The 14070-nt window shown below is 45.2% G+C and overlaps 2 protein-coding genes across 3 annotated transcripts in view; one reads left to right on the forward strand and one right to left on the reverse strand.

Moving 5' to 3' along the window:
* SRRD (SRR1 domain containing) overlaps positions 1-5704 on the reverse strand; it is a 49752-nt gene extending 44048 nt beyond the window's left edge. Inside the window, exons 1-2 of the mRNA XM_082262382.1 lie at positions 5667-5704; positions 2314-2492 (exon numbers count right to left, since the gene is read on the reverse strand). Coding sequence (XP_082118508.1) covers positions 2314-2471 — 158 coding nt within the window. The 5' untranslated portion in view covers positions 2472-2492; positions 5667-5704. The remainder of the gene's footprint in view (positions 1-2313; positions 2493-5666) is intronic.
* A 232-nt stretch (positions 5705-5936) lies between these two features.
* Positions 5937-14070, forward strand: part of HPS4 (HPS4 biogenesis of lysosomal organelles complex 3 subunit 2) — a 94648-nt gene continuing 86514 nt past the window's right edge. The window contains exons 1-2 of one of the 2 annotated variants that reach the window (XM_082244001.1): positions 5937-6018; positions 10722-10796. The gene's annotated coding sequence lies outside the window, so the exon portion shown is untranslated. Of the gene's footprint in view, positions 6019-10721; positions 10801-14070 lie in introns of both variants that reach the window. The other variant, XM_082244002.1, reaches the window with a different exon arrangement.

Consider the following 14070-nt stretch of genomic DNA (forward strand, 5'->3'; position numbering starts at 1 on the left):
TTGACACTTTGGGTCCAAATTTTACATTTCCACTTAGGGGTGTACTCACTTTTGTTGCCAGTGGCTTAGACATTAATGGCTGTGTGTGGAGTTATTTTGAGGGTACAGAAAATTTACACTGTTATACAAGCTGTACACTCACTACTTTACATTGTAGCAAAGTGTCATTTATTCAGTGTTGTCACATGAAAAGATATAATAAAATATTTACAAACATACGAGGGGTGTACTAACTTTTGTGAGATACTGTATATATATATATATATAGTTTGTGGTTGCAGCATTCTGTAAATTTATTTCACTAGATCAAATAACAGTTTATCATGCAAGTTTGAAAGTCTGTCCTTCCTCAGGTCCAAGACACTGAATAAAAGAAGTAACATTATACATAGCATAAAAAGAAGTAACATTTTGCATAGTAAAAAAGGACTAACATTTTACATAATATAAAAATATAAAGTAACATTTTAATATTAAAGTGGAGTTCCACCCTATTTTTATACTTACCTCCATCTTCTCGCTCCGGGTCACCTGAAAAAGAAATGGATAATCGCATATTTTTTTTTTTTTTTTACTTACCTCGTAGCGAAGAAAAAATACTTACCTTACTTCCTTCTTCCTCGGCCGCGGCCCGTCGTCACTTCCTGGCTCTGCAATGATTCCTGGGAGCTGAACGTCATAGCTCCCAGGAATCATTGCGCCTGCACCGGCCCCGACGTCAGTTCCGGGTCGCGCGCGTCATCCCCTTCTAAACAGCTTCTGGGCATGCCCAGAAGCTGTAGAGGGATGACGCGCGCGACCCGGAAGTGACGTCGGGGCCGGCGCAGAGCATCGTGGGACCAAAGAAGGCGGAAGAAGACGCCGAAGGGGATCTCGCTGGCTTCAAGCTGCCCACATCTGAGATGGCAGCGCTGGACAAGACTTTTGCAAGGTAAGTATTTGTCCTAACAGGTAAGTGCAACCCGGGACAGATCAGAGGCTAGCCATTGTGGAATGCACTAGCCCTGACTGTCCCGGGGGTATTAAAAAAAAAAAAAAAAATCCAGGGTGGAACTCCGCTTTAACTATGTTTCTGTTTTCTGTGTATATGCTGGGTAATATACTATGTAAAATGTTACTTCTTTTATTCAGTGTTTCTGACCTGAGGAAGGGCACACTTTGCTCCAAAGATTGTGCTTGTATAAAATGCTGTTTTTTGATCTTGTGAAATAAATTTACATAGTGCTGCAAGCACAAGGTTTCCTATATACAGTACAGACACATAATGTTATTTAACAGAGGAGATGGCATGCTTATACTGTACAGTACTGTAATTTAGATCTGATAGTAGCATATCTTTATTCATACCATTAAATTCTTGTGGAACAAATCATCAGAGTTTCCATGATTTCTTATGGGAAAACTTGCTTTGATATACGAGTGTTTTGGATTACAAGCAAGCTGCTGGAAGGAATTATACTCGCAAACCAAGGTATTACTGTGTACATGTATATATATATATATATATACACACTAGGGCTGAACGATAGTCGATGTGATATCGACTATCGTTCTGCGGGCGTGGGCGATATTCATATCGCCGAAGACACGATATTGTGCAGGCAGCCGACACGAGTTTCCCCTTGCTTTCGGCTGTGATCGGAACTACGCCCCTCCAGCCCGATGCAATCCAGCCCTCCCAGCTCTGCCTCTAGTCTCCAGCTGACCATTACTCTGCCCTGCTCTGCCCATTGTCTCTCCTGGCTGCATCGGGGGCGGGATCAGGCTGTAATGTGTTGTAAATAGAGTCAATGGAGAGACAATGGGCGGAGTAATGGTCGGCTGGAGACTAGAGGCAGAGCTGGGATCACAGCCGAAAGCAAGGGGAAACTCGTCTCCGGTGAGGGAGGGGGAGCGCTGTGTCAGGTGTAGTACCGGTGATGAGAGGACGGTGACGGGGATCCTCCGGTGTCCGCTATGGAGTTCGCAGAGCTGATCAAAACCCCCCGGGTGGACAAGGTGGTCCTGTACCGACCCTTCGACCCGCCAGTGGGCGGGACCCTGTGCCTGACGGGTCACCATCTGATCCTGAGCTCCAGACAGGACAACAGTGAGGAGCTGTGGCTTCTCCACTCATGTCAGGCTGTGTTCTAACCTCTTCACCACTGTGAGTCCCGACTCTGCCTAATCCACACTGTCAGTGTCTTCTGCATTCCACCCAGAGAAATATCACGATATATATAGTTGAAAACCAAATATCGCAATGTACTTTTTTCCCCAATATCGTGCAGCCCTAATATACACACACATACCCACACATACAGGTTTACTCACATGGTGTCCCTAATTTTTTTAATGACATCTTTAACATTTACACCCAGATCCGGATCTTGTGAAGATATTTCAGCTTTACAAAGTGAGTTTTCTTTAATCTGCTGTGACTTCTTGCCTGTCTTCCTCTTGCTTACCACCTGCCAAGCATCTGACTCCATGCTGGGGAACAGCAAAGACACCTAAAGACAGCAAAAAGTTAATGTTTGAAAATAAAAGTATGAAAAATGTTTTTACTATTCTGACAAAAATAGCAAGAAATTGACCGGTACCAAATTATGTTTGAAGGAGTAATAAATAAATTTTCTATATTAAAGGGAAACTCCAGAAGGAGAGACTTTCTCATTTCTATTGTGTAAAAATAAATAAATAAAAAAGGGGGCTGTCCTCATGGAGTTCTTTTTTACCTTAAGAGCTGCAACATGTGAACTATCAACCTTATACACAACTCACCAGCATATATCAGAGAACAAAAACTCTGCTTCCAAAATTCCCTGCTGGGTCCTGCCTTATTTCACCTCAAACAGCATAGAAATGTTACAACAAGGCTATCGAATACAGAAAGGACACCAAAGACAATACTACCATTGCGGTGAAAGTCACGTGTCACTGCACTCTGCATGTCAGTGTGTGAATTGGAAAGGAGGGCTTTATGCTGCTGACTTTTCACAAAAGTCAAAATTTGTCTATACCTAATAGCGCTGTTTAGTGTACTAAGGCTGCACATTTGGTGGAGGGCAGGAAAATGTTGGAAAGAGCTGAAGGAATGAAATTTGAGGATACCACTTTATATAAATGCTTGGGGAATGAAACGATTCAATATACAGTATAATCACATACAATGGCTGTAGTAGCTTCAGGTCACTCCAAGGCACTGATCATGTGATTATTGAAAAAAAGGAAGGAGGAGAGGGAGAGGGGGGTAGAGTAGAGAAGGAAGGGCAGAGGGGGAGGGAAGACAAGAGAAAAAGGAGAGGGAAGGAAGAGAGGGGAGAAGGAAAGAGAGGAGGAGAGGGAAGAGGGGAGAGGAGAGAGCAGGGAAAGGGAAGAGAGGAAAGATGGTAGAGGGAAAAATGGAAATAGGGAAAGGGAGACAGGAGGGAAAAAAAAAGAGGGGAAGAGAAGAGGAGAGGGGGAGAGAGAGGAGGAGAATGGAATGGGAAAGGGAAGAGAAGGGGAAGAATGGACGATGAGGAGGAAAGGGAAGAAGATAAGGGAAAAGAGGAAAATGGGATAGAAGAGGGGGAAGTGGAGAGTAAAGATGAGAGGGGAAGGTGAGGGAAGAGGGAAGGGAGAGACTGGGAAAAGGAAGAGGAGAAGCAGAAGAGGGAAGAGGAGACAATGATGGGGGAAGAAATAGAGGAAGAGGAGAGGGGAAAGGGAAGAGGAGATGATGAGGGGGAGAGGGAAGGGGAAGATAGAAATGGGAGATTGGGAAAAGGAAGAGGAGAAGGGGAGAGGAGATGAAGATGGGAGAAAGGGAGAGGGGAAAAGGAGGGGAAAGTGGGAGGGAAGATGAGAGGGGAAGGTTAGGGAAGAGAGGAAGAGTGGAGGACGAGAGGGAAGAGGAGATGAGGGGGAAAGGGGAGAGGGAAGGAGAAAGGGGGAGGGGAAGAGAAGAGGAGAAGTGGAAGAGGAGATAATGAGGGGGGAAAGGAGAGAGGGAAATGGGGAAGTGAGAGGGAAGATAAGAGGGGAAGGTCAGGGAAGAAGAAAGAGGAGAGGGAGAGAGAAGAGGAGAATGAGAAAGAAAATAGGAGAAGCGGAAGAGGAGAGGGAAGAGGACACGATGAGGGGGGGGGGGGAGAGGAAAGAGGAGGGGGGGGGGAAGTGGGGAGGGTAAATGGGAGGGGAGGGAAGAGGGGAATTGAGAAGCGGAGAATAGGAAAAAGAAGAGGAGTTGCGGAAGAGGGGAGAGGAGACGACAAGGGGGAAAAGGGGGAGGGAAGAAAAGGGGAAGTGGGAGATAAGATGAGATGGGAAGATGGGAGGGAAGAGGAGAAAGGGAGAAGGAAGAGGAGAAAAAAAGGGGACAGGGAGGAGAGAGGAGGAGAACGGGAAAGGGAAGATGAGATGACAAGTCCGGAAAGTGGGAAGGAAGATGAGAGGGGAAGGTGAGGGAAGAGGAGAATGGGAAAAAGAAGAGGAGTTGTGGAAGAGGTGAGAGGAGACAACGAGGGGGAAGGGAGAGGGAAGAGGGGGGGGGAATTGGAGGAAAAATGAGATGGGAAGATGGGAGGGGAAGTTTGGATGGAAAAGGAGAGAAAAGGAGGGAAGACGAGAAAGGGAGAAGAAAAAGAGGATGGGGAGGAGGGAAGAGGAGAATGTGAAAGGGAAGTGGAGAAGGGGAAGAGGAGATGACAAATGGGGAAAGGGAGGGGGAAGTGGGAGGGAAAGGTCAAGGAAGAGGCGAAAGCACCAGTGGAGGAAGAGAGGGGAAGATTAGATGGGAAAAGCGGGAAGGGAAGATGAAAAAGAAGGAGGAGAAGGAGAGAGGGAAAAGCGGGAAGAGAAGATGAAAAAGAAGGAGGAGAAGGAGAGAGGGAAAAGAGGGAAGAGAAGATGAGGAGAAGGAGAGAGGGAAAAGAAGATGAGGAGAAGGAGGAGAAGGAGAGAGGGAAGAGAAGATGAGGAGAAGGAGAGAGGGAAAAGAGGGAAGAGAAGATGAGAAGGAGAGAGGGAAGAGAAGATGAGGAGAAGGAGAGAGGGAGGAGAAGGAGAGAGGGAAAAGAGGGAAGAGAAGATGAGGAGAAGGAGAGAGGGAAGAGAAGATGAGGAGAAGGAGAGAGGGAAGAGAAGATGAGGAGAAGGAGAGAGGGGAAAAGGGGGATAGGAAAATAAGAAGTAGATGGAGAGACAAGAGGGGAAAAGGAGAAGGTGGGGGAAGGGGAGAGATAGAGAGGAGAAGGTAAGGAGTGGGAGATGGGAGAAGATGAGAGGGGAAGAGGAAGAAAATGAGGAGGAAGGGGAAGAGGGGGTGAGTGAATAGGCAGAGCAGAAGAAAAAGTATGAGACGTTCTATGTACACTCTGAGACACATGTATAACACACTGCTCATCTTTATATCGGTCGTATATCTTTCTCAATGGGTATGCACACTAATGGATTACACTGAGCACTCCGAATGGCCCTCCATGCTAGTGGTAGTAGTAGCAGCGGACGGTCCCATATATTCCCGCACAATACACGGCATGTCTGCAGATGGGAAGAAGCAGCACGTGCTCTCTAGCCCCTCTCATGTAGAGGTAACAGAGTGAGATCGGTTATATACACGAGTAGGGGAAGGACTGACAGTCGGGATATTCCGGTAAACATTGAATAGGTTGGTCTTGCGTCCCAACAGCCTGCTCACTTACCTCTGCGTTCCAACACCAGGCAAAGCGGAAGAGTCTGTGCGTTCCAACACCAGGCAAAGCGGAAGAGTCTGTGCGTTCCAACACCAGGCAAAGCGGAAGAGTATGTGCGTCCCAACACCAGGCAAAGCGGAAGAGTCTGTGCGTTCCAACACCAGGCAAAGCGGAAGAGTCTGTGCGTTCCAACACCAGGCAAAGCGGAAGAGTATGTGCGTCCCAACACCAGGCAAAGCGGAAGTGTGTGTGCGCTCCAAGCCTCGCTCCTCCCCCTGTCGTGTATGTGGTGCGCCGTGTGTTTGGAAAGTGAGAAGGAAGCGGGGAATGTAGCTAGTGTATGAGGATAGAGGAAGAACAGGTAGGGAGGTGCGGGCTGCCTCTGTATGGGCCCATTGTACGAAGTAGAACAATAGGTGGTATGTGTGTGTGTTATTGTAGAACAGTTCGGACAAGTTTTGGCTTTGAGTCTATGCTGGGACTTGTGGTGGGTTATTCAGGGAGGCAGACACCATGGTGAGACGAGGAGCTCAGAAGCCCCCCCATTACTGAACAGGTCTCTTCCTAATGTGTGACCTCTGGGCACAGACCTTTATTAATTTTGGAGAATATCCCTGAATCTTGGCCTCTGAGACAATGAATTGCTTGCTGACAGTTCACCCATTAGCATTCATGTAATGCCACTGACTGCCAACAAGTAGTTAGGGGCCCATTCCCAGCAGATGTGTGGGGCAGCCTTGCCCAAAGCAAGAAGCCAGTTTCCTTCTCAGGTCATGGTGTGGTGTGTGTTATCTCAGGGTGGTGCCCACACCCAATCCACACATTGCATTGCTTCCAGTTGAACATAAAGGGGAACTTCACTCCCCCCTCATTCTCTGCCACCCTCTGCACATCCAGGTCTTCTTCTCTGGATGCATTCAAAGGCTAGGGATGCACCGATCCGATATTCGGATCAGATATCGGCGCCGATATGGCCATTATAGCTGGATCAGGGGATCGGTAACATTGACCGATCCACTGGCCGATCCGGTTTTTGCTTGGTAACGGCTCAGCCATCCCTTACTTGGTGCAGTAGTAGTATGGGATGGGAGCCGCTACTTCCTGTATAGTCCCAGCTCACAGGCGGAGTGATATCAGATGCACTCCGCCTGTGAATGGAGGAGCCGTACACATGAAGCAGCGAAAGCCCATTTTCGGCCACTGAAATTTTGGTACATCTCTATTAAAAATCCTGCTTGTTTTCCTATTTTTAATATGTTTTATAAAGTTCCACTTTATTGAAAGGTCGCAAATGACATTTCAGTAGAGTTTGCACCAAAAAAAAAAAAAAAAAATGTACTGCAATAAACTTTTGAACACAGTGGCATTGCTGCCTTCCACTACACATCAGCGGTAGTGTGTGCTGGTATAAATAGGATCTTAAAGGGGTTGTACACCCCTACCTATGCCCAGGGAAGTGACGGGCCTCAGGTGATACACAGAGATAAGATTCTCCTTCATAAGTTATACCCATTTATCTGCAGACATGGGTGAAAAGGATTTTTTCACAAAGCGGGGGACAGAGAGCGGATGTTACACACTGTACAAGAACTCTGAGAGCTGATTGGAGAGAAGGGACACCCCCCCCCCCCCCCTGCACACAGGAACAGAGCTGTCAATCAGCTGGCGGAGATCTCTCCCCTGACACCGTTTTTAGCTCTTGGTGTCAGGAAGACTCGTGCAAAGAATAGAGGAACTAGACAGCTAAGAGAAATGACATTTAGTGCTTTGGAGAGAGGCAAGTAAGAACTATATAAATGTGTTCTTTGTTCAGGTTTCATGTCTGAGGTTTACAACCACTTTTATCTCCCAGTAGGGAATAAATAGATTTAAAGAAAAAGTTTAGCCAAAGCTACACTATATTGTCAAAGTATTGGGACAACTTCCTTTACATGCGCTTGAACTTTAATGCCATCCCAGTCTTAGTCTGTAGGGTTTAATATTGAGTTGGGCCATTCTTTGCGGCTTCAACATCTTCAACTCTTCTGGAAAGGCTGTCCACAAGGCATAGGAGTGTGTCTATGGGAATGTTTGACCATTATTCCAGAAGCACATTTGTGAGGTCAGGCACTGATGTTGGACGAGAAGGCCTGACTCAGTCTTCACTGTAATTCATGCCAAAGGTGTTCTATCGGGTTGAGGTCAGGGCTCTGTACAGGCCGGTTAAGTTCCTTCACCCCAAACTCGCTCATCCAAGTCTTTATGGACCTTGTTTGTGCACTGATGCGCAGTCATGTTGGAACAGGAAGGGGCCATCCCCCAAACTGTTCCCACAAAGTTAGAAGCATGAAATTGTCCAAAATATCTTGGTATGCCGACGCCTTAGGAGTTCCCTTCACTGGAACTAAGGGGCCAAGCCCCACACCATAATCCCCCCCAAATTATTTGGACTGGTGCACAAAGCAAGGTCCATAAATACATGGATAACCAAGTTTGGAGTGAAGGAACTTGACCGGCCTGCACAGAGTCCTGACCTCAACCCAATAGAACACCTTTGGTATGAATTCGAGCGGAAACTGCTAGCCAGGCCTTCTCGTCGAACATCAGTGCCTGACCTCACAAATTCGCTTCTGGAAGAATGGTCACACATTCCCATGGACAGCCTTCCCAGAAGAGTTGAAGCTGTTATAGCTGCAAAGGGTGGGCCAACACAATATTGAACTCTATGGGCTAAGACTGGGATGCCATTAAAGTTTTTGTGTGTAAAGGCAGGCGTACCAATACTTTTGACAATATAGTGTATTTTGTCTAAACTTCTCCTGGGGATCACAGGAGTTCAGTTCGTTCTACACTCCTATGGCCCATTTTCAGCCGACAGCGGGCAAGATCCTGATCGTATGGTTGGGATCCACGCAGAAGCCTGGACTGCCACCTAACTCTCAGAGATCCGCTGAGAGCCTTAGCCAGCTACTCCAGTGAGCGCTGGAGGGGAGAGCAGAGAGCCATTGACTGACAGCCCTGACTCTCTGCTCAGAGCAGAGGAGAGAACTAAGCAATCAGTCGTCTTTGATTGCTCAGTTCTCAGGGCAGAGCCAGCAGGGCACAGATGCAGCATCAGACCGATGCTGCATCCACCTAGGTGAGTATAGATAATTCTTTTTTCAAAAACCATACTTCTCTTTTAACCACTTTACCACCGGAGGATTTTGCTGTCTTACGTCCAGGCCACTTTTTGCGATTCGGCGCTGTGCGACTTTAACTGACAATTGCGCGGTCGTGCGACGCCGTACCCAAACGAAATTTACGTCCTTTTTTTCCCACAAACAGAGCTTTCTTTTGGTGGTATTTGATCACCTGTGCGATTTTTACTTTTTGCGCTATAAACAAAAAAAGAGCGTTTATTTTGAAAAAATAACAATATTTTTAACATATTTTTTTTATATGAAATTCCCCCCCCCCCCCCAAAAAAGATGTAAAAACCAATTTTTTTTTACATTTTTGGCTAATTTGTTTTCTGCTACCTATGTTTGGTAAAAAAAATCACAATAAGCGTATTTTGATTGGTTTGCGCAAAAGTTATTGCGTTTACTAACAAAGGGAAAGATTTTTGTCATTTTTGGTGTTTTTTTTTTTAACGCGTAATGGCGGCGATCTGCGATTTTTTTTTTTTTTTTTTTTTTTTTTTTTTTTTTTTTTTGTGGGACTGCGACATTGCGGCGGACAGATCGGACCCTTGACTGACATTTTTGACACTTTTGGGGGTACCAGTGACATTACTACAGTAATCAGTGCTATACAAATGCACTGTTACTGTAAAAATGACACTGGCAGGGAAGGGGTTAATTTTATTGGAGAGGGAGGGGTTAATGTATGCCTGGTGCTTACTGACGTGTGGGGGGGGAGGTGACTGTGACAGAAGGACAGATCGGATGTCCAGCTATGCTGAACACTCCGATCTGTCACTCCCTGTCACTTGGGAGATCTGCCTGCTTGTGTTTACACAGGCGGGCGGATCTCCACACTAGATCCCCGACGATCGAGGATGAGCGGCGGCGATCGCCGCTGCTCTTCCCCTGGCCCGACTCCCGCTGTGACCGAAAACAGCGGGAGCGAGCCTCCGGCAGCGCGCAAGCGCCGCCCAGAAGGGGGAGTGTCTGACGACGTAGTACTACGTCGTCAAACGATAACGAGCCACTCTGCCGCAGTAATATTACTGTGGGCGGAGGTAAAGTGGTTAATTACTGAACTAAACACTGTTATTAACCTTTCTCTATGCTGTCCAAAGCTATATAAAAAGGTTTGCGTTATACATACATATTGAGGACACATTTGTTCTATGTATTGTGATAACGCTGCAGTAGTGCTCTGTAATGTAGCACACACATAGCTCACATCTACAAAGCAAGTGTGTTGTGTAGGGTGGTCATTCACAATAAATGGCAGTGTGAATGAGCCCTCAGCCATGTGAAGGAAGGATGTTTATACAAGTTAAATCCAATGTTCTCTTCTCAGTCTAAATGTAGATGGGGTCATTGGTTTTATTCTCTAATTAGGTCAATGATGTTGTGATTGGATAATTAGGGGAAGATGGAGGAAGGAAGTGTGTAACCAATGTCAATTATAACACAAACAGCTGATTTGTTCATCTGATCTCATTGTAAAGGTTGAACAAGCAGCGTACATTTCTATACTTTGATACAATTCTGTATACTAAAGCTAGGAGAGAGAGAACATGGGTGATTTACTAAGGGGAGGATCTTTACTGAAGCAAGTTCCTGTTCATGAATACTTAGTCACCTGCAGATATTTTTTGTATGATTAGATAATTAGGGTGAATATTCACACAGGTTTTTCAGTGTGTAGAACCTTATCTTTAGTAAATCAGCCCCCTATAACTGCTGCTGGTAGCTGAGAGCCAGTTTACACCGTGCCCATAACATAGACTGGTGGGTGTGCGCCACCTAGCGGTGTGTTTGTAATATTACAGGCTGAGTGGGAATGAAGGAGGAGGGGGAGGAATCACGGGAATTGTGTCTTGTGATCATTAATGTGATCTTGACTTTTCTCTTCCTTTGTTGTTTGCAGGCTGACCGGTTTGGGTGGATCGTTAGAAAGTGGAGGAAATCTTGTGAAGGCGTCTGTGATCGCCTGTTGTGTAAGGTTGGTGCAGTATATGAACTGGATGTTGGATGCCGACAGATAAGGAAAGGGGGGCAGACTAATCACATGTGCTCACTTTCTGCATGGATGGGGACCTGGCAGGATCTCATGTAAAGTTCTGTTCAACTTAATATGGGGACACTGCACATGTGTATGATGATGGGGGCTGTACATTCAGGATCACAGTCTCCTTGGGGTGGTATGATACCCTGTAATAGCACTCCACATGTGATCAGATCTCTGATTTTGATAGGTTTACTGAGAGAAGTATTGTATAGCTAAAGCAATCAATTCATGTCGTTTTTTTTGTTTTTATTTATTTTTTAAAAAAAAACGATTCTTTAATCTATGCAAGTTAATAGAGTGGTTGGAGTTGCTGATCGCTATATCTATTTTGTTTCCTGTTTAGAAATGCAGTAATATTTATGCTTTTTTAGATTAATGCATTTGTTGTATTAAGCAATTGCTTTGACTTGCGTGTTGATGTTAGTTCTCCCTACATTTTTAAATTTAGAATTCAGAGTTGATAGATTTGAGGTAGCCATAGATGGATCAAATTTTCGGCTGGTTCAGTAGGGACCAGACAAACTTAGATCCATGTGTGCCGCTGTAGTTTAACAGAAGTTGATCTATCAGATCTGATCTGTGTATTCTGACAGCAGGGGAGTCTCCCTGCTGTCAGAATATAATAGTGCAACAGGGAGGATTTGAGGTGGATGGGGGAATTTTTTTTTTTTTTTTTTTTTTCTCGCCCAGCCCGCTGGCTAAACGAAAAAAAAAAAAAAATGAACAATAAATAGCTGGCTTTTACAGTCATTTACCAATGCTTGTTAATACCTGTTGCCAATGTATAAAAATGCATGTTGTGTGCTTTGATGCTGCCATTGACTTCTATAGGCCTTGCAACTTACTAAAATGAAGTAGGGGAAAAAAAAGTTTTTTTTTTTTTTTTTTTATTCTGGGTTGAACCCATGTATTTTAGCCCATTGTAGCACTTGTGTTAAAATGCATTTGTCGGTTTTCACGCAGCAAAACTCATTTTCCTGCATTGAAAAGCATGTCAAATGCAAATCCATTCTTTTCTTTGGAGCTGGTTCACATCTGTACATTGAAGTTTAGGCCCTTTCACACCGGATTTATTTGAAGCGTTTCCAGAAGTACGTTAAAGGATAAGTTCACCTTCGAGAAAAAATAATTATATTTTCTACCCATTTTCAAGGTGTAACATGTTCCGCTTCTGCAGCCGCTCAGCTAGTGTGACAGCAGTTTCCTGTACTAGCTGTCACTTATTGAAAATATCACGGCCCTGCAGGGCTCTGCCCATATGGCCGCTTCATTCATTCACAGAGTTCTGTGAATGAATGAAGTACAACTACCCACAGCCTTTGCGGCTGTCAGCTTGTAGTTCTCAATCAACTACCAAGGCACTGTTGAGTGCTGTGGTAGTTCATTGATTCTTCCTGTCAGTGTAAAACTGCCTGCCTGTACGGGCAGACAGCTCACACTGATAGTCTGCAGGAGACCTGCATGGCACCTGGTGTAATGCTTTCTAGACTGCTAAAAAAAAAAAAAATAGTAAATGCATATACCTGCAAAAAAATGTAATTTATTTTTTTAAAAGCGAACTTATCCTTTAACGTTTGACACCTGATTTCAGTTTTGTTCTATGGGGCCCATTCATACCGATGTGTCTAAGAAATACTGTACTATTTTGTGTTAGGAAAGCAAATTTTTAGGCCTCATTGACTTTAATAGGGGCACCTGGAAAATACACATGACGTGTTTTTTGGAGGAATCTTCATGCATAAAGCCCCGTACACACGAGAAGAAATTCGGCCGGAAAATTACGTCCGACGACCAATCTGCCAATTTTCGGCTTGTTAGTATGGTGCTTCCGACAACCGACTCCGACTTTTCGGCTGAAAAAATCCTGGTGTGCAGGATATATAATTTTTGTCGACCGTCAACACACATCCGATTTTCGTCTCATTAGTACAGATTTTGACGGGGAAAAATCTGATGAGCAAGACTAGGCATGCTCAGAGATGAAAGAACACAAAGAAAGCAATCAAGCACATGACATCACTTCTGAAGTAGAATTCTGTCGTGCAGGAAAATTCATGTGCAGTCTAGAGCACATTCCAACCAACCGACACCACCCTGGACAAAAGACGGACGACCGGTCGGCGGAAATTCGTTGCGTGTGTACGAGGCTTTAGAGTCCTTTTACACAGGCATTCAGCCCCACGGACTCCAGTTTGCTCAGCAGGGGATCGATCTGTTGATCCCCGCTAAGAAGGCAGATGACATGCCGTCTCCTCTCACTGTGCAGAGACGGACCTGTCAGAGCCCCGCTGTCCTCTATGGGGAGATCAGATGAAAATGGACAGAATGTGAATTCAGATGTTTGATTAAAAAAAAATAGCTGAATTAGCATGCTACTAGAAAAATGGCTCATATGGATTTGTTGCCCAATGCCTTGGTTAATGAAGCAGTTACTCCTGATGAAAGACTAGTTGGACCCTCCCACAACCTTTAAAACTCAACTCAGGGAAAGTAAAAATCTTCCTTTGTAACAGGGCTGCACATGCACTGCAAGGGTTTAGTGCTGTTTTAGGCAGAGGGAGCAGGAAAGGCAGTTTTAATTCTCTGATCCTCCGCTCCACTGGCAGATAATGCTCCCCTACACTCAGGCCCTAGACTGCCCCTTAGTGTCTTCCCATTTATTGTAGGGCTGTGATCCCTGCATCTGTCCAGATTTATCCAACTGCCGAAGTACGGGAGAGAGAGAGAGGCTGTGGGGACTGCTTTTCCCTGTCTCCTAGACATAAAAGAGCATCTAAGCCTTGCAGTGTGGGGGCAGCCACATTGAAAGGGAAGATTTTTTTAATTCCCCTGAGTTCACCTGTAAGATTTTTGGCGGGTTCACTTTAACTTCGCTCTCTCTACCAGTGTATTCTTTCCTTTACTTCTCTCACCCGCCACTTCAGTCAGCCACTATGAGGGAAGGGAAGAGCTGTGTAAGCTATGAGCTACATGAATCATAGCTTGCACAGGTCTATGGCCACCCATGTGAAAGCATTGTCATAGGGAGTGAGTCACATGCTTCTCCATACTTAGAAGATTTGGGTATTTCCTTTTGGCTCCCAGCTGTATATGGAGCAAAGAAAGTGTGAGTATGTGCTGTGGGAGGGGGAATAAATAAAACCAGTTGCTTTGCCCTGAATAAGAATAGCTTAGGTTTGCTTTTATATTTTTCAGGGGGATACCAAAA

This window comes from Pelophylax lessonae (genome assembly GCF_965119305.1).
Source record: "Pelophylax lessonae genome assembly, chromosome: 1".
NCBI lineage: Eukaryota > Metazoa > Chordata > Amphibia > Anura > Ranidae > Pelophylax > Pelophylax lessonae.